The sequence below is a fragment of the Phaseolus vulgaris genome, chromosome 4 (assembly GCF_000499845.2).
Source record: "Phaseolus vulgaris cultivar G19833 chromosome 4, P. vulgaris v2.0, whole genome shotgun sequence".
Classification (NCBI taxonomy): domain Eukaryota; kingdom Viridiplantae; phylum Streptophyta; class Magnoliopsida; order Fabales; family Fabaceae; genus Phaseolus; species Phaseolus vulgaris.
In genome coordinates this window covers 2,548,115-2,572,534 of record NC_023756.2, presented here as the reverse complement: position 1 = coordinate 2,572,534, position 24,420 = coordinate 2,548,115, and the positions used below count along the sequence as shown (strand labels likewise).

Sequence of the window (24,420 nt, the reverse complement as noted above, 5' to 3'; positions counted from 1 at the left end):
TGCTTGATAGGTTAAGTCCAATTTTTTTGAGAAAATATCTATTAATTATGTTCTAAAATTTATTAAATTATAATTGAATATGGTTTTCACCAATATGATAATAGCCTATAATTATTGATAAATAGTATTTTTTAAAATTAATCATAGCATTGCACTATTTTATTTTATTTTTACATAAATGTGATAAAATCTAATATTTTTTTAGAATATTTATTTAGCAACATGTTTGGATACATATATTTTAGCCAAGATATAGGAACATCATAAATCTATCTTTCAAAAGTTAAAGACAAAAGTATAAAAGAAATGAAAAGAATGAATTAAATAAGTTTAAGGTTCCTAATATATAATCGATTTTTAATTTCAGTTCCTAATAGTTTTCTTTTAGATTTGGCTACCTAATAAATTATGGATACCGGTTTTTATAAAGTAACAAGTTAAGGGACTAAAACAAAAATTTCACTGATTACTTCAAAGGAGACAACATAATATTGGAAACAAAATATAGAGAAATATTTTTTAGGAACCTAAAACAAATTTAATAATTTATTAGATACGTAATTTGAAAAAAAAAACAATTTATTAGGTACTAAAAAAAAGTAATATATTAGAGACCTATAACTTATTTAAGCTTAAAAGAACATATATAAAAAGTGTGGCAGAAAAGATGATAAGAGAGAATATTTGTTTGTGTTTAAAATCTTAAACTATTAATTATTTATATGGTATTCATACTTAAGAGTTTAATAAATATTGTTTAATTCCCAAATCATTCATTTATAAAATCATGTAATAAAAACTATTAGAATAATAAAAATTGTATGCAAAAAAGGGTGTGACTGTCATTAATTATTTCCACAACAATAATATATTTTTTTCCGAATGTTTCCCAAAGGTGTTGTTTGAAAGTTTTTTAATTTTCAGAAATAATTTTCTAGAATGTGAGGCTTTTGAAAAAAAAATCATTTATTTTACATTACACTAAAAAAAGTGCACAAAAGAAAATATGGGTGTGGAGGAAGCAATTATCATCCTGTTATATCACGAGATTCTTGTTTATATTTTAGATGTTTGGGTCAATCAATGAACTATAATAAAAGACAATTACTTTCTGCACCTGATCAAATAATAAAAAGGCATCCAAATTTGGATTTTCACAACACTTTTCTAAATTCTGAAAATCTTTTGAATGCATTTTTTTATTTACCTTTTCAGAACGGAAAGATTTTAATTTTCAAATTCTATTCCAGAATTTCATTTACAGAACACAATAATCTATTCCAGATTTATTTTATCATAAAGTATTTTTTGAATTTCAGATTTTCAAATCCAAAATGAAGGATAATTACTATTGGGTGAACTTGTCAGATATAACTGTAAATTTAATCAAGATATGAAACTAAACCAGTTAAGACTATGCTTTGTATTCTGTTTGATGTGTTCCAAGTAAATTCAGTTTGTGACATGTTTGGTTACCTTCAAAACTACATTTCTACATTAAAGTTTTACTCAAAATCTCAATTTTATAGAAACAACTTGAGTTGCTTTTACAAACTTAAGTTTAATCCAACTTTGTAAAGTTTAAGCCAAACATGTACTAACTGTTTGCTTCAGTCTAATTTAGCAATGGATTGATGTAACAGTGTAAGCCTTTAGGCTTTGATTTCACCTAAAATTGGTGTAGTTCAGATATTTTGTGGTACCTGCTCCTACAAGATTCTAGTTTAAAGTGTGATTTACACATATTCCATTTGTGTACATAACTCCATAATTAAGCCAAAATTCCATACACTTCTTGTATGTTGTATCTAAGCTTAACTTGCATTCCTAGACCAAACAAATTGGAGAAAGAAATGTTAAAACCAAAATGCTCCAAGTCTTTTTTTTTTTTTTTGGAGTAACCAGTAAAACTCACTTCTTCAGATTACAAGATGATTTCTTCTTGCACACTCACATTGAGAGTCTTATTGGGAAGAACAATGCAGTTGAACACTACCACTTCATCTTCAACAGTTACAGCTTCCCCTAAATGATCATTATCACAAAGGAGAAAAGGAAAAAGGTCACAACTGAAATGGTGTTTATAGGATATAGTTCTTTAAATACTTTTGGCATTGTTTTCTAATCCAAGTTAGAGTTTTACCTCAATAATTTGCAAAATGGAAGTTTTCATTAGGATCAACACAGATTAATAAGGTAAAACTTCAGTTTTATATGTTTAACTGAAGAACATCACCAAAAGTACCAAGATAGCTGTATCATTTTTCTTCATAAACAAAAGGCAATTAAGCAGGCAGGAACTTGTACCTAGGATGGTTGTGCCAAGTCTTGCATCGTAGTTACCATCAGCCTGAACCATTCAATTCACTATAGGTGAGACACAGTAAGCAAGAGTGGTGTAATCATTAAATTTTCAATTGTCTCAGACATGTTGATGGCTTAAATGAAACTTTTCCTTTTGTTTAAAAATTCTCTATATTTTTGCTTTATGCTCTTTTGCATTTGCACCAGTTTAATTAAAAATGTACTGAACTTGCCTGCACATGTGACCATCTTCCAAGTGATGACTTCCATCCAATAATTGAGTTTGTGACAAAAGCATTTTCCTGTCAGGAGAACAAATACATTTGCTTATACATTATAAATACTTATACACATCTAACCTTTGAGTTCCTTACCTTAATTTCAACATCATCCAAGATGATACAACCGCTTAACCTGACGCCAGCACCTACACGAACATTTGCTGAGATAGAAACATTGGGACCAATCTGTTCAAGAAAGAGAACAAAAACATACTTTATATTTCATGCCAAGTATTTGTTCTGGATCCAATTGCAAGGTATGAGACTTAAGTCCCACTAGAAAAGTATTGGCTTTATAAGACTTTGGGGTTCTCCAACTATTGCTACAGTACTACTAGCTTTTGTGGTGTCCTTCTCCTAAGGTTCTTATCACTATTCAGGTCCATATAAACAGAAATTTTGGTTTTCTCCACAATTTTGTTTTTATTTTACTTGCAGCTAACATTTTTATAATTGCAATAATGCAATGTGCACTGTTCATTCAATCTTGGATTGAAAGTCAGAATAAAATTCTTTCCAGCATAACAGTTACCCTAACAAATAAATTCCTAACTTGTATTATGGAATCAATGCACCCTTAAAACAAGTACTTGGAAATATTGCACAAATTCAAGTCAAGTAGTTTTTCCCTTCAAGAACAGATCTATCTTGCAGGTAATTACTGTTTTAGACTTTAGGAGTTTTCAGCAGAAATGCATAAAGGTACTAGAGCTAATTTAATTGTTGTCTACAAAGGTAAAAGTATGTACAATTTTGAGAAGGAAATGAAACTACCTTTGCAGAAGGATGAACTTTTGCAGATGGATGAATATATACATCACCAGAAACTGTTGCACTCTTATTACCATCTCCACTGGCCAAAAGATCAGGTGAAGTATACCGGAATTGGGCAAGATACAATTCTGAGCATTTCAATGACATTCTGTACGTGTAAGCGTATACTTTAAGTTAAACCTAATAATGGTCCAATATTAAATCTTGAGACAGTGTTAAGATACAATGCAACCCTACCCTGGAGTTTTAATTTGCTCCCAGAAATCCATTGTCTCATATGTATATAATTGCTTCTTCCCAGCTAGAGGTGATAATATATCTTGATCCAGTCTTACAAAATCTACAGGAATAGTCCTGAAGGGAAAATGCGTCCATGAGCATCAGAAGATATTGCAGTTTTCAAAGAGGAAAAGATGTGCAACGAAAAGGGTGAATCCTTTGGAACCAATGTGATAAGTGGAGGAAGAAAAGCAATGAGGGTTAGATATTAGTATTACTCTTAAGCAATAATTTAATCCCTAAAAGAGAAAATTGTAGTCAAGTGTAGACTCTTTCACATTTAACTAGCTTCTGAACCAATATCCATGCACCCATTAAAAATAGTTTTGAATTATTTTCAAAATAAAACAACAAATAGTGGTAATCAATCAACCTTGTGGCAGATTGGAGTGTATCAAAGCTGGAGAGACGGCGTAGATTAGCTGCAAAGGTGTCAATAAATCAAGTCAATTTCCAATGGTGCAGCCTTACTGCAAATAGTAAACAAAGTTGATAGATATAGTGAAAAAACCAAAATGCATGCAAGATTTTCAAGTTTCAAGGCATGAATGGCATAAATAGATGTTAGAAATATGTAAAGTTACAAATACACCAAAATATTTTGTAGTTACAAATAGATGTTAGAAATATGTAAAGTTACAAATACACCAAGTTAAATCTTCTGTATCAGGAATCAATTAATGAAACACAAGCCTTTTATGACGGAAGCTTTTCTAAACTGCAATTAACAGAGATCATCCTATGCCTTCTTGGTTCATAATATATACCACTTCCATGCAACACTCATTAGTTAAAATTCTAAAGGTTGAGCCGAGTTAAATCTTATGTTTCAGAGAATCAATTTACGCAACACAATTCTTTTAAGATTCAAAACTATTTAAAAGGTGATTGAAAGAGACCAACCTCTGCCTTCTCGATTAATATATACATCGTCGATGGCAGTAAATATATCAGGGGTGAAAACGTACACACCACAATTTATCAAATTGCTGACCTGCAATTACACAGTGATTAGTTTTGTTTAGGTGTAGTTATAAGCAACACACACACACATATATTATACCAATCAAGATCAAAATTAATTGTGCTTTTTTTCAAAGTAAAAAAATGAAGAGAAACAAACGAAACTGAATACTCACAAATGTCTCAGGTTTCTCAGTATAATGCAGCAACTCATTAGTGGTTGGATCAGCAACCAACTCACCGAATTGGTTAGCAGATTCAGCTGAAACCTGCACAAGATATCCACAACCCCAAAAAGAGAATGAAAGTGGTTTTTTGTGAAGAAATACAGCAATGATCTTTATATATATATATATTGTGTGTATAGAAAAAGCATTGATCTCTAAATCCTTTGTCTGTCTCTGCCTCTATTGATAGGGACATTTTACCACTTTTTTTGAACAGTAAGTGCTATTATACCCATTATCTTATGCACCAACCTTGATCACCAACATTGTCCCCATCCCACCATATCTTTTATGTGCATCTGCAAAAAGAAAAAAGAAATATTTCAGTAGCGACATACTTCTGAAGAACTACATCAGTTTAACAGCAACATACTTACCAAGCATTGCTGGTAGTGGGAAATTGCAGCAAACATCACAGTTTAACAGAAATATATGTGACTGCAATAAAAATGTAGCCACTCTGTTAGAATTTATACATTTATCATTCCAAAGTTAATCAACAATATAACATAAAATGGTAAAAACAGGGAAGAGCATTGTTTCTAACTGGGCTGTCTTCCATGATAATATCTCTGAAGTAGTAAAGGCCACCTGCTGAACCACGCGGTTTATCCTCTTTCAAATATCTAGATTGATATTAGTAACAAACCAAGATCAGGTCCAGAATTTAAAAAAGTTAAGAAACATACTTTCTCTTATTAAAGCTGCATATAAATGCACTAGTCACCTTACTGGTAATTTCAGCCCATTCGAGATTGAAGAGACATATAGAGCGAATTCTCGCTCCTCATAGAATCCAATAAGATATATTTGAGCCAAATTGGGTATCTGTAGGAGACAACACTAGTAAGTCACATGTCCCTTCTCCTTTCCTTTTCATCAGTTTTTAACCAATGGATTCAACCAATGGAAACCAATGTATAGTTTATACACACAAAAAAAAATTATGCAAGTCAACATTGAAACTGAAGTTCCTTCTAGATTTTTTCCCCTCCAAATTTGATTTTTAGACTAATGGAGAACACACACATTGAAATTGGAGTTCATTGTGGTTTTTTATTCTCAATCTGATCAAATTTGAGTACACACAAATGGACTGCATAACAACAATAGAGTCTTGTCTCATTAGGCAAGATTGGCCACATGGATCATACACGGGCGTGCGTGAGCACACACACACAGAAATTGAAGTTCCTTCAAGTTTATTCTATTTATTTTCCATCTTGATCAAATTCGAATTTTAGAGTTTAGACTAACGGTACCATATGCACACACACACAACCAAAACCATATACACACACATTTGAACTTTAGAGTTTAAACTAATGGAGAACATGTGTATTCACTCACACACACACACAAACAGGTATGCAAATCAACATTGACACTGAAGTCCTTTTAATTTATTTTCCCCTCAATTTGATGAGAAACAGTGAGAAGGGTAATTGAGGTGAGGCAAAGAAGCAAACCCTTTTGCAAGCAGAAATAGGATGGTGAACCATTGGCTGGCCAGCCAGAGGGAAAAGGGGTTTGGGAATATTGAAGGAAAGAGGCCGAAATCTGGTCCCTGCAGACACAATTTAGCAAAGCCATGTAAGAAACATAGAGAATCCCAAAATTCCAAACTGGAAAAAGACACTAACTTTGATCAGAAAACATGCAAAGATTTCAAATACCTTTGGTGGGCCCACCCACCATGATCACAGCCACCACCTTCTCCGAGTTCTCCATGGTCAAAACACAGATCTTTACACTCAAAATCCGAGCTTGAGACTGATAACAACAATGGGGTAGGTTGAATTATGGGATTCGAAACACAGGTGACAGTGTTGGATCCAAGGTTGTGCTGTGACTCAAATTTCCATAGTTTGGACTTTTGACTATGAATGAACTCAGATCAGATCCACATAGAATTATGATTATAACTGAACTATGAATACATTGAAATTGAGGTTTGATTTAGTTAAACATTTTGAGAGCTAGACAAAACAAACACGCACGAAACTTTTGTTTCAGAAGTTACTTTGCTGTTATTCTTAATATCTTAAATTTACACAATTTAAATTATAAGATAAAGTTGCGTTTAACTATTGATGTTTTCTTAAAAAGATATCTATTGAAATCCAATTTAGAGATAAAAAAAAATATAATAGATTGAAAGTGATAAGCAATCAAGAAGATTAAATATATAGATAACAAAAAATAATTTGATAGTTGAGAGAAATAAAGTTAGTACGAATTATATACCTTGAAAAAATAAAAATAAAAATGTCTGAAATATTGTAGCCTGAAATAATAATATATATATTTTTAAAAATGATCCTTATGTTTATATTTATTATTAGTTTTAATTGTAATTTATAATTTCTATAATAATATAATAAAGTACAATATCTGAAAAATAAATCACTTCTTAAAATTTCAAACTTTGATTTCGTTATATTAACTATTAACTTAAAATGAGTTTTGAATATTAAAAGGAACAAAAAAATAATAACTTTTTATTATTTTTTAAAAGGTTTATCCGATATGATGAATCTTACAAGGATAAAATTAATGTTGTTGCAATCACTTAATTTCGAAAGAATGATTTTCTTTTTACTTTCTTGTTTTTTTTTTATTTCCTAGAAATTATTTTAAAATACATTTCGAAAATTAAATTATGAATATACGAAAAGGAAAAAATATATGAAGTGTTGTAAAAAAGGAAAAAAGAAGAGTGTAAATAAATCGGCCTTGTAATATTGACTATTGGTCCAGCCCAAAACATACTGTCAGCCCAAAAAGAAATATAAGTCTTAGGCCCTCACAGAGTGCTTATGTAGGGAACTACTATTTGCACTTACCCTTGTTACTAATACACTCCTTACATTAATGTGGAGAAAATCATAGATGAAGCTATCTTATATAAAATTATTCAAAAATATAAACATAAACTTTTATGAGTGGTTATAAATTGATTAAATTCAATTGAAATATAAAATTGATTAAAATTTGAATAAACTGAAAATAGAAAAACTGATTTTTTTTTTGGATCATATTGTAGATTTTATTTTGATAACTAATAAGATCTAATCGAAACTTATATATAAACGTAGTTTTCTATTTTATAAATATAATAATCATGTCTATTTTTTTTAGTTTCTTATATATTTGTAAAATTATCACAACTTTCTCTTATTTGTGAAGAATACATTTAATTAAAGAAGGATATTAGGTTGCGTAAATTTATTTTACGAATATATTTGAAGATTTTTACTACTATTATTTTTTAGATAATTAAACAAATCTAAAATAATTACGTATCTCAATTTTCATTTAGTTTATTCACATTATATTATCTATCAACAAAAAATATACTTTTTACTTGTAAAATTATTCTTTATCACTTATGAGAAAAATTACATATAACATTGAAATGGTTTTTTCCCAAACATTCTGAAATGAGAACTCACTAGTAATAACGTTAATATTAGGGTATTGACAAAAAATTTGTATAAATAATTTTTTAACACAGTAATCATAATTGTTGTAAGGTTATTAACAAAATTTTGAAATGAGTTTGAACAAAATTTATATTTTCTAGATATTCAATTTGATGACTCAATCAGTTTGTGTTCAAATAGATTAGGTTATGGTCTTAAAAAATCTTAATTGACCAATCATTTTTAATAGGTTTAAATTTGAAAATTTTCCAAACAAACCCTAACATTCATTTTTAATAGGTTAAAATCTCACAAAAAATATTTTATAACTAGTAGCTAATAAGTTAACTCGTATTTGACTAATAAGCGCATACTTTATTGGTCAAAAGTTTAAGAAATATACTGAACATATAGTGGTTGGTTTGGGATCTGATAAGTGTTATAATTGAGTAATATTTCATACAAAAAGATAGTAGTTATAATTCAACTCCTAATTTATGAATTTGAATCTCGTTACATATTTTTTTATTATAAGAGGAATGTGAACAATTTATTTTCAAATTTGTGTTAATTACAAGATTCTACGGGAGAACGAAGATAAAATGGCTAAAGGTGAATATACAAGTTAAAGATAAGATGAAAAGACAAAATTGGAAAATTGAAAACTCGTCCAAATAAGATCACACAAGAGAAACTCGCTCAAGACTCACCCAATACCCGTTACATCATCAACTAAGTAAAAGTTAAAATTCAATACACGTTAAAATCATGATTCATGTTAGTTATTGCGAAATATTTCAAAAATAAATAACATCATCATAATTCAAACATGTATATTATTTGATCCAAAATTTAGTTCATAAATAATATAAAATTACACAAAGAAAAAATAAGGAGATGATAGATTTTTGTTCTATTACCAATGGGGTAGGAATCATTGAACTTTTATCCCCACATGCATAAAGATATGTTAATGGGTGATTTTGGAAGGTGAGATTGAGTGTTGTCATACTTTTGAACCAAGAACATCATCACACAACTTTGGAACACAATGATTCTAAAGCAAATTGCATCAATCTTTTCTATTGCATGTTAGAAAATGATTTTAAGAAAATAAGCAATTTTGTTTTGTTCCTTTAGAAGTCCTAAAGGAAAAGGGAAAACAACTTGAAAATGAGAAAGAAAGCACCACATTCTCCATCGTACTTAAAAATGTATTGTTAGAATAAAAAAAATATAGAGATTCAGGGGGAAGGTGTGAAGGTGCAGAGAGAATTGACCCCTATCCTATAACGAGACAAGTTACCAGTTTCAGTTTCTATAACTTAGATAGACCAACCTGATCCGCTTTATTTTTGACAAATCAATAGTGAGTCTACCCAAAATGACTTGAACTAGCCCATTTTACCACTTCTAAAAATAGAATAGTTGCTATTACTTATTCTAAATAAAATAAAATACAATACGTTAAAATAAAACACGATCATGAAATAATTGTGTGAAATATGATATACATATAATTATTTGGTTGGATTATTGTAAGTTTTCATTTTATTTTTATTTCAAGTGTTAATTTCAAAATAAAGTAGAATTAAATAAGATATGACAAAAAATATTTTTAGTTCTCTTTTAACAAAAAAATTAATTATGATATTTAGTTATAAAATATCATAATTTTTTTTTAATTTAACACAACATCCTCGTTATAATATATATGTATACTCATAAATCATCACTTATCAATAATAATAATAATAATGAGTAGTTATTCACTATCTCTATTATTTTCATAATCAGTAATTCTATAGCAAATTTTCAAATAAATGGTATAATCTTATATGGGTTATTCCTACCACTAACACTATTTTTATCACTAATCCTTTTTTATCATGGTCACTAACACTATTACTAATTAGTGATCATTATTATGACTTCTAATACTATTATCATAGTTATCATTATTCGTACTATCACCTCTCTATTATTGGTATAGATATACTTTTATCATCGCAAACTAATATTGTGATTGCTATACATTTGTTACCATTATCCTCTTTCAGTATATTCTTTTAATATATAAACCAATCATTATTTTTTCTAAATGATCACAAATGAAAGCATATAAAACACTTGAGTGCATGCACATCTCTTAGCTAATAATAATTTTACTTTCCCTATAAAAAATGAAATTTCATTTAAAAGTTTCAAATTGTAAATTCAAAATTAAAAAATGATAAAAAAGTGGAATAAATATTAAAAAATATCACTAAATAACAAAAAAATTTAAAAACAATAAATAACTAATAATATCTATATTAATTTTATTTTTCATAAAAATTTATAAATTAATTTCTAAATTATTAGATATTAATTTTAAAATTATTTTATAAATTTCTATTAATAATAGAAATTACTTTAAATACTAATAATTTATAGATAATTAATATAATTGATATAATGAGTAATTATTTTTTATTTTAAAAATTAATAATTTAGTTATTATTAAACAACTATTTTAAATATTTTTTAAAGCATAGAACTAGTTACCATCTCAAGCAACTAGGAATATTTAGTGATCATTCCCCATTATGTTATCTTGTAAATTTACTGAAACAATTACAAATTTAAGAATTTCTGCCAAATTCAAATAAAAAAGCACATTATTATAATAAACTGTCACTCTTTCCATATATCAATACTCAACAATTTTTTTTCATTAAATTAACTCTTTTGGTTGAATTAATAACTAATGTCAATTAGGGCCAATAACATCTCTGGCTACTCTGGTACACCAAAGCTTAAAAATTGTAAAATTAATTATTAATAAGTAACACCATTTTAAATATTCCCTAGTATTTACATATATAATATTACAATGCCTGCAATATGCACATCACACGTTGAACTTTTATGGACATAAGCCAACACATTTTATTTTATTTTATTTTTTATTTCTATATTTTTGTGGAAGTATTCTGGTATGGTACACCATTAATTAAGCAGAAAAAAAGGAAAATTGAAGTTAGAAGAGTTAAATCAGATCTCTGAATTCCATTGACATACCAAGAAGCTTGTGTTGTTGAATATCAGAAAATTTTGTATGATGAATCTTTGTGCTTGTGCAGAAACCAGAGGAGAATTTGCATGGATCTTTTTTATTTCTCAGCATAATTCTGGGGATTCAAAAAGAAGAACATTCTTTCAAGTACTCTAGAGGTAACAATCATCTCTTCATTTTTAACAAACACTCATCAATGTCATTCATTACCTGTGTTCAATCACTCAACATTAGGTAATAGTTTCACCATTTTTGTTTTCTTGTTGGAGTTAATGTTTTCACATCTAAGATATTTACTCCCCCAAATGAAACCCATCTTTGTAAGGATTGAAAAAACGACAATATGTGTAGTAATTTGACATGTAGAAAGTTAATTGCGTTAGTTTTTCATGAAAGGACAGTGGTGATGTAATTAGTTGTTGGAGATCTACATTCATATTAAAAATTAAAAAGTGAACTATTTATAATTTCGTATTATTATGCAACTTGACATTTCAACTAGGTTTTATAAAAGTTTTTGTATTACTATACAACTTGACATTTCAACTAGGTTAACACCTTAAGTAACAATAATCATCTGTCGTCACAAGACAAATGTATTATTATAAAAATATGAAAAACTAGATCAAAACTCATATATTAACAAAAATAATACATAGACTATAAATGTTCGTAAAGAATTCTAAGAACAGATTAAATAGAAGTCTATTATATCAATAAATGCTGATTTCACTTAGAAAAAATGGAATCAACCTAGATATGTTAACAAAAACGATATATAGATAGACTATATCTATTCATAAGAATTATAAAAACAGATTAAATGGAAGTCTATTATACCAATGAAATGATTGTAACTTTAGTTTTGAAGGGTGGTTTCACTCACACAAAACACAAAGTGGAATCAACTAGAGAGTCTGATCCTTTTGATTATTTCATAAATACCCTAATTTGGAACACATTGCCAAATTAAAGACCTCTTGATTGATTGTCCCTTTTGGTGGAAATTAAAGTTGGTGTAGCCTAGAACACCACCTTTTTGAACATATCTTGATAACACCCTTCACAATTATTTGATAAAAAATCCTAAGAGGGCATCACTTTCTGTCCCAAAAGCCTTTCCATTACATGCTTGTTGCATGCATCCTAGTCTGCTTTGTCAGAAAAGAAAGCAATGCACTGCTCTCATTGCTCTTTGTGCAGAGGTACAAGGCTTTGTCAATGGCTTTCATGCTGCATAAGCAATTTCATTCATTCACGACACAGTGTTTGCATTGTTCAATACTTCAGACAATGTCCAATGACATCAAGAGTATGTGTGTTTCCTTTTCCGAATGTTTTTCTCTGTGGATAACACTGGTCTTAGGGATTAGATTAGATCTACCAGAGAAATAAAGCATTTGTTTGTGCATGCAACATACTTGGAAAACTTGTTTGGACTATATGCAGCTTTTTCTTTTGTTTTTCCAACACCTTTTGCTTTATGGAAAATAATACAAGTAATGGAGCAGTTGCGTAATATATGTCAATTAGTGTTGCATTTTCTCTTGTGATTGAAAGACCATGAAAGATATTATAGAATTTTTCATTGACTCAGAATAAAAAAGACACATACATAGTTTACATATTCTGTGTCTCTGTACAAAAAGTCTGGCTGAGTTTGTCTGAAAAACCTAACAAAAAAACGAGTCTTACATTTTACCAATTACTTGATGTTGGTGAAGGTGGCTTTTGGGAGAATGATTGGGAAAAAATGAATAAATATAATGGAGCTATTTTAGAGATATCTCAACCATTCACTACAAGAAAATCATGAAATAGAAACCAATTTTTAGAGACCAAAATAATTAGTTGCAATAGTAACTAAATTAGAGACCATTTTGAAAACTAAAACAAAAATTAGTTTCTAAATTAGTTTCTATTATTTTCTATTAATGTTAAATAGTTTCTAAATTGGTCTCTAATTAGCAACCAAGGTTTTAGAGACTAAATTTAGAAATTAAATAATTGGTAGATAAAACCTTTGTTGCTAATTAGAGACCAATTTAGAAACTATTTAACATTAATAGAAAATAATAGAAACTAATTTAGAAACCAATTTTTGTTTTAGTTTCCAAAATGGTCTCTAATTTAGTTACTATTGCAACTAATTATTTTGGTTTCTAAAAATTGGTTTCTATTTGATGATTTTATTGTAATGATTATACAAAGTCAGCCTAAATCTTATCCTTAACTTTTTACATAAATCAAAACACATAAAACAGAGGAGTAAAACCGATAACATTAAAGAATCCTTATAAAACCCCATCACATATAAGAAAAACCACCTAACATTTTCTGACAGATCTCATGCATATCAAAAACTCAAGACACCAATCAAAATACGAAAAACTTACCTACAGATTTTGTAATTCACTCATAATCAAACCTTTAGTTAGAACAATGATTATGATGTGTTTTTTAGAATTCTCTTTTTTTTTAAGTTACACAAATATATAATAGGTCTAAAGTATTCTTCAAATAACTCATATTTATTTATTATATAAAAAAAATATATACATAAGGTAAGCTATTCAAACTTGTGTACTTTTGATACATATAAATCCTATCCATTACCAATCTCAAGGAACATTCCTTGGCACATTCATAAGATATACTCGTGATGTGTTTAAAAATTATAAAATATGCTGAAACATTAAAAGCAAAGGGAAACTGAGTGGTGGTTTGAATTCTATAGTTGCAGAAGCATATGGTTTGGTATAATATTCACAATTTGCAACCTCAATTTCATCAATAAATTAAAACTTTGATATATAAAGTGACATAAGAATGAGACTCATCATTGATTGGGCAAGAAAAAGAAATGGCATATTTTTATATCTTGTTGCCTTCAGTTTGGTGAAGGAAAAAAATGGGTAAGCGCACTCATGGCAACATAGTGTTTATTTCCTAGGTGTCAACTAAGAAATTTCTGCTCAAACAACAGTAGCAGAAACATGGTGCCATGGTCAAACAAAATTTGGTTTCTAAATTTTGAGTAAAAATTCTATCATATCAATTTTATTTTAATTTATATATACGTCTAATCTAACTTTAGTTGAAACAGAAATTTTATTTATTTATTTTTTATTTTTAAAAATATTTATGAAAAATAAAATTGACAACGGAACGGATTAATTTTTTAAACATGTTATTCTTATTTGGTTCGACTTATCACTATAAGAAAATCAATGGATAGAAACTATTTTTAGAGATGAAAAATATTTAGTTACTTTATTGACTAAATTAGAGACTATTTTTTTTTTAAATTAGTTTCTATTATTATTATTAAATAGTTTTTAAATTAGTATTTAATTAACTACTAAAATTTTAACTACAAACTATTTAGATTTTAAATTTAATTTTTATTTCATAATTTTTTTATAATGTATTTAACATACTGACTTAACCCATCTTGTCATTCCTATGAAAAATAATATCTAAATACCCCCTTATATGTGAGTAAAATAAATTTATTAACTTTGATAAAGACTATCTACAATTATACAAAATAACTAATTGATTAATAGTATAATTAATTTCATATATATATATATTGTTCTCTTTTTTTGCTTTAGAAATTATTATAATTTTGTCTTATCCAACTCAATGTGTCTGAGTTGATTACCACACCCTAAGTTTATGGAAATAATATAAGTTTTGATTTTTATACAACATGTCCTATGAAAAGGATATATAGAAAGCATTAAATGTGGCTAGTTCTAGATTAAGGGTTAACTCTAAAAAATTGAAGCTTGAAAAAATATCTAAAAAGTCTAAAAAAAAGCAAAAACTTAGTTAGGGTGTTAAAGAAAAATCCTAATGCAATAGAATTTAGCAAGGAAAATAATGAACTTAATTAATAAAAGCTCCAAATAGCACTAAAATACCCTAGGAGCATCTAATGTTTTTTGTTTAGCTTCTTTTGACGAGTTTAATTATGTTAAATCAATTTTAAGAATTTTAGTTTTTCTTTTCTTTTCACTTTAGAACAATTCTTTATGATCCTCACACGAGTTTCACAACTAAGATACTCCACAATTTTTTTAATATGTTTCACAAGAAATTAAAGAAAAATGGTGATTTTGTAAGAATTAGTTCTTAAGTTTGAGAATCCTTGAAGTAATAAACTTTGGTTAGAAATATTCTTAGTACTATAGAATAATCTAAATTCTGAGTTCCCAAAGTGTGTTTCTATAGTCCATATATTCATTGAAGTATGGTGAATTTGGCATAACAAGATGGATAACGACTTGAAGGTTATGTAGAAATCAATCAATAATCTTTCAACTTGTGAAGACAATGATGTACTAAAAGAAACCTTACTTTACCTTTAATGGAAATTCATTTCGTATGAGTCTGATAGAATTGATTTTTGAAAAGGAAAAAAAAAGGAGAGAACAAAATTTAAATTTTTAATAATTATTATTAAAAAATAAACTTTAATACTAATCCAATCTTATAAAATTATTTAAATTGACGTTCTCACATATTTATATATTATAAAAAAGTTATTATCTCTAGTCGATGTAGAATCCCTAACATACTTCTTCACACCGAAACCTACGCACTATATATTATGGATGATCTTATAGTGACCCAATAACCGGTGATCTAATAAACCCAACAAACTCTCACTAGGATAGATTTTAAATGACCGAAACCTGCTAACTTGTGTGTGAGACTATATGGATGATTCGATAAAGTGACATGATAAGTCCAACAAACTTTTACTAGGGTACACTTTAAAAGCCTCTGATATTTTTTTATCTGTAAAGAATAAATAAAATAAAATGAGACACTTCAGTGTCTAAACCTTTATACAGAAAGTGGTCAAGGTCAACCTACATAAAATGACTCTGATATTAAAAAGTGAATTTTAAACATAATTCAACCTTGTAAAATTTGTTTACAAAGTAAGATTATCATCCAATTATATATTATGATTTTTTTTATCTCTATGGGGATCTTTAACAGTTATTCTCTAATTTTAAAATTTTAAAAAATTTTAACTACTAATTATATCTTATAATATAGTTATGAAAACTTTAACTCTTAGATTTATGTTTTTTTTTTCAAAAACTGAATTAATTTGCAAACTTTGGTTGGACCAAACATTTTGCTTGCATCATGTGAAGGTGGAAGGTATAAACACACAGTGTGTGCCCAATCCCCACTACAGTTTCGTATCATAATTAAACAAAGTGGTGTCCATCTCACTAAAGCACCAACGTTAAAGACACGAAGAGAGATAGAATGCATGACCATGTTATATCTTCTGTCTGTTTCAAAGCCTAGTTATTTAAATGTATAAATCTTTTGGATATACTTCTCACTAACCTAATTTTTTTTAAACAAATATAAATACAAACAAAAAGTATGATATTATAAATAATTTCATATTAAAAAATAATTTTACTTGCACCAATCTTAAATAATAATAATAAAATTTAATTATAAGTTTTAAAAATAAAATAATAAATAAATAAATCAAGAATGCTTTAATAATTTAAGAAACTGATAAATATAAAAAGAGACACAACAATGGAATATATGTTTACGTCAAATATTTCCTAGCAATATTGGAATAAGAAAAATACCCTACTTTTTTAATTTACCCTCCCATATACCCCTTATATGATCATGGTGCATGTACTGTTTGGTCCCTCATGAATATTGTGTGTGGATATCTTAACATTTTTTTACTTGATAAAGGGTAATTATTACATAATTTAGAACTTTCTGATTCAATCACTTTTTATATATAACATTATATATATATATATATTAATTAGATAAAAGTATTAATGCCATATCAAATGAAGATTGGTTGGATTATTTTTATTAGGATCTGGTATATGAATAATAAATAAACTTAGTATTTATATTTATGAGTATTATCTGAATAAATGAATTTATTTTCTTAAATTATAAAAAAATTATATATCATAGTAAGTCTTTGTTTTCTGTTCTTGTTTTAATAAGCAAAATGATCATCATTTAATAATTTTAGTAAGTGAAGTGTTGTTTCTAATTTTAATAGAATTGAATTGGCTGGTATTTCAAAATTTAGAAATTAATGTAATGCAATAATTATGAGTTTAATGACAATTCATTCAATCAATCAACGAAAAACCACAATTGATACTTACCATAATTTGGAATGCAATTTACTTCAAAAAAAAAAAAATTCTGATACCATATTAAGAAGTGTATCATTTGTATCTTTTTGTACTATGAGATGTTCTTATTTTTAGTCGTATTAGACATCATTTAGGTAGCATAAAAAGTAGGCACACCATTTAGGAATCTTTCTTTCTTTTTGTTTAATATAAGATTGATGATGATTGAGACATGTTTACACGGAATATAATATATGCTTTCATGCATTGCCATTTCTCTAACATTCCTTGAATATGTATACTTGTTCAAGTGATGTAATTGTAGCAAATATAAAGAAAAAAGGGTAGGCCAAACATTGATTGGATTCAGGATAAAAACTAAAGAAGAATAAAATGTTCTTTCACGTATGTTTTACCCGATTTGAAAAATATGTTTTGTTAAGAACATATTTAACTAAAATTTACATTTCACAAATCCTTTTAAATTTACATTCCTCATAAAAGCTAAATCAGATCAAAATGAAAATGAATATGGAAATTCTTTCTAAGCAAATGCTGTCTTATATATTTAGCAAATAAGTCAAATCTATTATCCATCATCTCTTCATTGTTTCCATGCCTACATATATATAAGATTTATTTGGCCATCAAAATCGAAAACTCATTCTGAACAATTCTGCATTAGTAGTTAGAATACTTGAAAAATAAAAGTATACTATTCTGTGGAAGATGACAAAAATAGATTCCAAAGAGATTACTATGGTTAATTCTAAGTCATTTCCCACGTGGAATAGACACCATCATAGGTTGTTACATGTTATAACATAAAATATTTCACACTATTTCATTGTTTGGTTACGTGGATTAGGAAGAGTGGGTTTGGACGTGTTGAAGCATGCAGCAGTCACGTGTCAGAGAAGAGAAGAGTGTGTGTTTGGAAGAATCCACCTGATTATAAGCACGATTGGTTCAAACCCTTTAAAGCAATCATAACGCCATATTCTCAAAACTGAAAATACTTTAACTTTTTCTTATCTGCTGTGTACATGACGGTTAAAAAAAACCAGCTACATGGAACAAATCAACAAAGAAGTAACGTTTTGATGTGGCATGCGTTTTGGTGTGGCATGCTAGGTGTAGCTGCAAAGTGAAAAGCCTAGTGTCCCATTACAAGGAGCTAAAGACAACAATGATCTATCTCCATCTGCTATATATATATGTATAAATATGTGTGATACAATCTCCAAAGGAGTTTAAAGCTGTGTGGTGGTGGGGGTTTGAGCTGAGTGCACAGTGATTTGTGACTGAGTGCCAAAACATGATCATGAGGAAGCACAACGCACTTTGGTTTGTGGTGCTCTTGTTGCTCTCTTAGGCTCTTTTGGTGAAGTTCAGAGAGCAGGTTTGGTTGGTTGGTGCATTATTTGGTGTATCTCTTTCTCATGGCGGGTGCACAGAGACAGCAGAGGCTCAGTAGGTCATGCATTCTTCTCATAGGTAAGCACTTTTTTTGTGTGTCTGCTTTGGTGTTTTCAACCATCTTATTGCACTTGAATTTGCTTAAGATGATTAAGTATGGTAGTTGCTGTTGAGAATCATGCTTGGATGAGAAGAGGGGAGTATCCTAATTCCACTAATGACTTTGTCTCTTGTTCTAAATAAATGTGTCTTATTTACCATCTTTTGAGAATAACTTCCTGAGATGGACCTTAATACTTAAAGGGATTGGTTTGTGATTCTTGTCTTGGGATACTATATTCTCCCATAAAAGGGTATGTGAAAAGGGAAAACGTCCCCTGAAAACTTAGAAGCATAGGAAAGGAGTTGTGTTCTAGCATCTTATAAAATATCAGAAAAAAGACAGAGTCAAGAATCTAGCAAATATTATAATTCTAGTGTTCATGCTCTTTCTGACCTTCTATCAGACCATTTTTGTTTGGGGTTAAAATTTAACTTTGACATGTTTGTTGGTGCACTTTGACAGCCATTGCAGGAATAGAGAGGTTTGCATTCAAGGGGGTGGCATCCAATCTTGTGACATATCTAACTGATGTTGTGAACTTGAGCAACTCATCTGCAGCAAAGATGGTTAACAGTTGGGTAGGCTTTACTTCCATAATGCCATTGCTGGTGGCACCCATTGCAGACGCATATTGGCACAAATATTCCACCATAATGGTCTCATCTTTCCTGTACTTTGTGGTGAGTCACCCTCCACAAATTTGCTTCACCCTTTCACATTTTTATGCATTTGTTAAATTAGTAGGAGGACAAACCTTAAATGCAATTATCTAGGTGCTTTTATGTTTGTTTTATAATTACAGTTAAACTTTCACTTTAAAAGTTTGCATAATAAAGGTTTTGAATTAAAGAACAACACAAGTCACTGAGGTGCAATTTTAATTCTGAGTAGAGAACAGTGTGCAATTTTGTCCTTAGTTTTTTATTCTTTTGCCTCCTAACTTTATTGGCCACTTCGGAATTTAAATATGAAACATGTATGTGGCTGGTAATTTAGAGGACCTACTTTGTGTAACATGTGATTTGGATATCCATTGAGTATGTAAATTGGATTCTGAGTCACGAGCACTCTTGTCACACGAGGATATTTGAGACTAATGACTTCAGTGTTTTGTGGACCAATTAGAGAGTTCAGCAGCCTGAGAAAAGTTATCAGTGTTTTGGACCCTTCTCAAGTAATAAACATTTCACCCTATGTGAACCTTAGTGCCACACATTTTGCTACCTTTGAAATCTGATTCTCTACACCCCACCAAAATATCTTTTCAAACTTTGATTAAAAAATAAAACTGATGTAGAACAAAATTCACACCTGACATAAATTATCAGACACTAAAAATGTCTGATGGAAAATTCCAAGCCTTAGCTTGAACAAAATTTTATAGCTCTGCAAGCTGCAGCATACAATCATAAGTACTGAATTTGTTATGTTTAGCCACATGTGGTTGATAAATGTCCATTTATAGTAATTCAAAACAATGGTATACGTGCAGAATCTTGTTTTGTGTGCATCCACTGTTGGGAAATAAATATAATATTCATGTTACCTTCACTGTAGTAACTCAAAGTTGATACAGTATGTTCTTATTTAGAAGGTTATCATTTTTATGTCCTCTATTGACTTATGAGGACATCTCCATAATTAAAATAATTATTCATTTTTGGACTACCTTCATTTCTGATCTAATAGGAATCAATGACATGCAACTTCATGGAAGTAACTAAGTGAAGTTGTCACCAAATTTCCACTACACAATTAACACAAGGCAACGATAATTATATTATTATAACTGATTTTTGTCTTACTTTAGCTTTAGAGAAAAGCATACCACTACTCCTTTTTTAAGTTATTAAATTAAGAATTATAGCACCACTAGCTAAAAGGAGATCATTATTGAAAAAAATCCTCGGTAAAATAACTTAAAAGTTATTTACCAATTATAGTGCCATGGAGAATTGATTTGATGTCTTGAATTCATATCAGTAGGGTAATTTATTCATCAGAAAGCATAAGTAAGACCAGAGTAAACAGTGAATTTTGAAGGGCTTGACAATTTTTCATATTATTAGTGTGTTGTTTGGTTTTGTTATATTATTATATACATGTATAGTGAAATAGGAAGCATTTTGTGGATGCTTCTGCTAGTAAATTTGAATTTTCAATGTTTGCTTCTTTCTGTTAACTATATTTTGGTTTGTGTTGTCTTCTTAGGGACTTTTAGCATTGACAACAACAGCATTAGCAAGGTCATGGCATCACAGAAACAGGACAATGTCTTCTTCATTTCTCTCTCTTTCTCTCTACTTAATTTCATTAGGCCAAGGTGGATATAACCCATCTCTGCAAGCCTTTGGAGCAGATCAACTTGGTGATGAGGAAGAATTGCCTTGTAGCAAAGATGATAAAAGTTACAACAAAAAGACTCTATTCTTCCAGTGGTGGTATTTTGGTATTTGCAGTGGAAGCCTTTTGGGTGTTACAGTAATGTCCTACATCCAAGACACCTTTGGATGGGTGCTAGGATTTGCCATCCCTGCTATTTCAATGATTATGTCCATTTTGATTTTCTCTGGTGGAAGCCCTATATATCTATATAAACATCATGATGTCGTCCTTCAAGCTAAGAAGCCCCTCATGAACATTTTTCAAACCATAAAAGCTTCTGCATTGAGATGTTTCCATTGGGGAATTACCCTACCAAATGACAAGTCTGAAGTGGTGGAGCTAGAGTAAGTTCCACTTTCACAGAAAGTCACATTTAGACTTAATTGCACTGTTAGTTCCTTGTTATCACTGAAATTCAATTTGATCTACCTATTTCATGATGCAAATTTGGTCATCTACTGTTTTAGTGGTACTATTTTGGTTCATCCTTTAACTTTTTTAATGGTACAATTTTGGTTGATCCAATATTTTATAGAAATGTAGACGTGGCAATGCACATTTATACTAAATATTAGACATTAACAGATGAATTAAAATTGCAGAACTAAAGGACAAAAATTGAATTTCATTAATAATAGGAGTAGCAGAAGTACAATCAAGCTTTACATTTACTACTGTGGCATACTCAATGTGCTTACACATGAATACTTATTTTTCTTGTGTTAGGCTTCAAGAGAAACCCCTTTGTCCTGAAAACTTGGAAAGCCTTAAGGATTTGAATAATGGTCCTCAAAGTGGCATGTATTTGCTAAAAAATGCCAAGGTTATGGTGAGGCTTTTGCCCATATGGACAATGCTGCTCATGTTTGCAGTGATTTTCCAGCAGCCTGCAACATTTTTCACAAAACAAGGCATGACAATGAAGAGGAACATTGGTGCAGATTTCAAGATCCCACCAGCCACACTCCAAAGTGCTATAACATTGTCCATAATATTACTGATGCCATTGTACGACAAAATATTCATACCAATGACTCAGGTGATTACTAGGCAGGACAAGGGTATAAGTGTGTTGCAAAGGATGGGAATTGGAATGGTTCTCTCAATCATAGCCATGATTATTGCAGCTGTAGTTGAGACGAAAAGGCTTGAGATTGGAAGGCAAATGAGAAGTGCAGGATTACATTCAGAGACAGTGCCTCTAAGCATTTTCTGGCTGCTACCACAGTACATTCTTCTTGGCATCTCAGACATTTTCACTGTTGTTGGCATGCAAGAGTTCTTTTATGGTGAAGTTCCCAGGACAATGAGAACAATGGGAATTGCCTTGTACACCAGTGTTTTTGGGGTTGGAAGCTTTGTGAGTGCACTGTTGATTACAACAGTAGAAGTGTATACAAGTTCAAAGGGAATACCAAGCTGGTTCTGTGATGATATGGTTGAAGCACGCTTGGACAGTTACTATTGGCTTCTAGCATGGTTAAGTGCAGTGAGTCTTCTATTGTATCTACTCTTGTGTAAATATTACCATAAGAAGAGTGATTCAGATAGTGAATATTGAGGGGGTCTTTTTTCCTTCCTCTTTACTTTTCAGGTCTTATCTTCCTTTTCAGCTATAGTTTGTTGAACTACTTCACCTCATATTGAATAACAGTAATGTTATGATCCCTGTGTGTTTTCTGTTACCAAGTGTTACCAAGAGTGAAAAAGATAAAAAAATTTGCTGAACTTTTGAAGTTTTGAATGTGAAAAGTAGAAACTCTCCTTACAAAATCCCCAATCAAACTCTTCGATTTTCAGGTCACTCAGTCCTTTGTTTCGGTTCGTGGTCCTCTCGTATGGTTAAGATATCTGCAAATACACTTCGACGCTCAAGTCAGATACAATTATATTCGGATTGCAAGTTCAAAATTAAAATAGTCATTACCTTTTACCTTAACTTTTTTATGAAAAAGGATTAAAGAAAGTTCAATATTCCTCTAATTATAATTTTAATGTGTAATTTGGTTTTACTTCCTAATTACATGTTCTACATGATCAAGAAGTCCAACACCCAAGATAAATAGTACAAAAACTATTGAACATGAACATAAACCATGGATGTGTATTATAACTTGATGCAATGCCAAATTATGATATTTACATGCATGTTCTTATTTTGACAAACTCAAGTGAAGTCATTGATAACTATGATGGTTTGTCGCATCAATAATTATTGACATAGTAAATGCAACAACTTGATCATTAGATGTGGATCAACTTATCAAAAGTTTTGCACTTCATAATACTTTCACCATTTTATCTTTTTCATCATTTAAAGTTTTTCACATAAATTAAAAAAATGTTTCATTTTTTACAAATTTGGACTACATTATTCATATTTCTTATTCATAATTTTCTAGACCATTTACAACTACTTCATTTATATTCTTATTGAATAATCTTCGGTAATACTTTCACTAGAAAATAACATTAGTATTAAACTAAAAGTTTCTTAACAAAGTAAAATAAATAAATATATAGTCTCTCAATTACTTAACTACATAAAATAATATAATTGAAAAAAAAAATGAAATTCTAAAACAAAATTTTGAAACATAAAAAGGTAAAAACAATCAAAGTTTTAAAAGAGAGGAAACCTAACTGATTCATTCAATTACCAATTTTTTACTGACACTTATTTTTTAATTTTGTGAGAGTTAACTCATTCATAACTACAATCACATAATTGATATCATGACACCTTTAATAACAAAAATAAAAAATATATTGATATTTTAATTATATATATTTTTTAAAATGTAATAAAAGATTTTATATGAAAAGACAAAACCTATTTTAGTGTTTTTTTTTTACTTTAAAAGAGTCTCCAATTATTACTATCAACTAATTACAAATTACAAATTACCATAGATTTTTTAAGTACAATAACTATGTGAAGTTAAAATTTAAGATCCATGTAAACTCTACCAAACCTCTCCATTACTGTATTAGATTTCATGCATGATTGAAACAACTATAGTGTTTGGATATGTTTTGAA

At 29.3% G+C, this 24,420-nt stretch overlaps 2 protein-coding genes across 3 annotated transcripts; one reads left to right on the top strand and one right to left on the bottom strand.

Annotated features, from left to right (window-relative positions):
• Positions 1-1,637: 1,637 nt before the first annotated feature.
• On the bottom strand, positions 1,638-6,894 carry LOC137836836 (uncharacterized). Of its 2 annotated transcripts, XM_068645595.1 has the most exons (16): positions 6,505-6,894; positions 6,298-6,395; positions 5,556-5,656; positions 5,376-5,454; positions 5,206-5,266; positions 5,081-5,127; positions 4,778-4,870; positions 4,542-4,632; positions 4,012-4,060; positions 3,597-3,713; positions 3,360-3,507; positions 2,679-2,771; positions 2,538-2,606; positions 2,308-2,350; positions 1,916-2,025; positions 1,638-1,827 (listed from the first exon to the last, which is right to left on the bottom strand). In XM_068645595.1, exons 1-15 carry the CDS (start codon positions 6,557-6,559, stop codon positions 1,925-1,927), a joined length of 1,245 nt encoding a protein of 414 aa, XP_068501696.1. In that variant the 5' UTR covers positions 6,560-6,894; the 3' UTR covers positions 1,638-1,827; positions 1,916-1,924. The 2 variants fall into 2 exon arrangements, with proteins under 2 accessions (XP_068501696.1, XP_068501695.1); XM_068645594.1 differs by having other exon boundaries at positions 1,638-2,025.
• A 4,379-nt stretch (positions 6,895-11,273) lies between these two features.
• Positions 11,274-23,046, top strand: LOC137836835 (protein NRT1/ PTR FAMILY 5.8). The gene is made up of 5 exons (XM_068645593.1): positions 11,274-11,469; positions 18,341-18,969; positions 19,457-19,674; positions 21,206-21,723; positions 22,106-23,046. Exons 2-5 carry the CDS (start codon positions 18,915-18,917, stop codon positions 22,938-22,940), a joined length of 1,626 nt encoding a protein of 541 aa, XP_068501694.1. The 5' UTR covers positions 11,274-11,469; positions 18,341-18,914; the 3' UTR covers positions 22,941-23,046.
• Positions 23,047-24,420: the final 1,374 nt, after the last annotated feature.

What these genes read in the sequence shown, in the direction of transcription:
- LOC137836836 (XM_068645594.1), bottom strand. Translation starts at nt 6,559, where the DNA reads ATGGAGAACTCGGAGAAGGTGGTGGCTGTGATCATGGTGGGTGGGCCC. An exon ending in GAGCAAATTAAAACTCCAGG is followed by an intron (nt 3,508 to 3,596) that starts GTAGGGTTGCAT and finishes TTACACGTACAG; the next exon opens with AATGTCATTGAAATGCTCAG. An exon ending in ACTTGGCACAACCATCCTAG is followed by an intron (nt 2,026 to 2,307) that starts GTACAAGTTCCT and finishes ATGATCATTTAG; the next exon opens with GGGAAGCTGTAACTGTTGAA.
- LOC137836835 (XM_068645593.1), top strand. Translation starts at nt 18,915, where the DNA reads ATGGCGGGTGCACAGAGACAGCAGAGGCTCAGTAGGTCATGCATTCTT. An exon ending in CATCTTTCCTGTACTTTGTG is followed by an intron (nt 19,675 to 21,205) that starts GTGAGTCACCCT and finishes TTGTCTTCTTAG; the next exon opens with GGACTTTTAGCATTGACAAC. An exon ending in TCTGAAGTGGTGGAGCTAGA is followed by an intron (nt 21,724 to 22,105) that starts GTAAGTTCCACT and finishes TTCTTGTGTTAG; the next exon opens with GCTTCAAGAGAAACCCCTTT.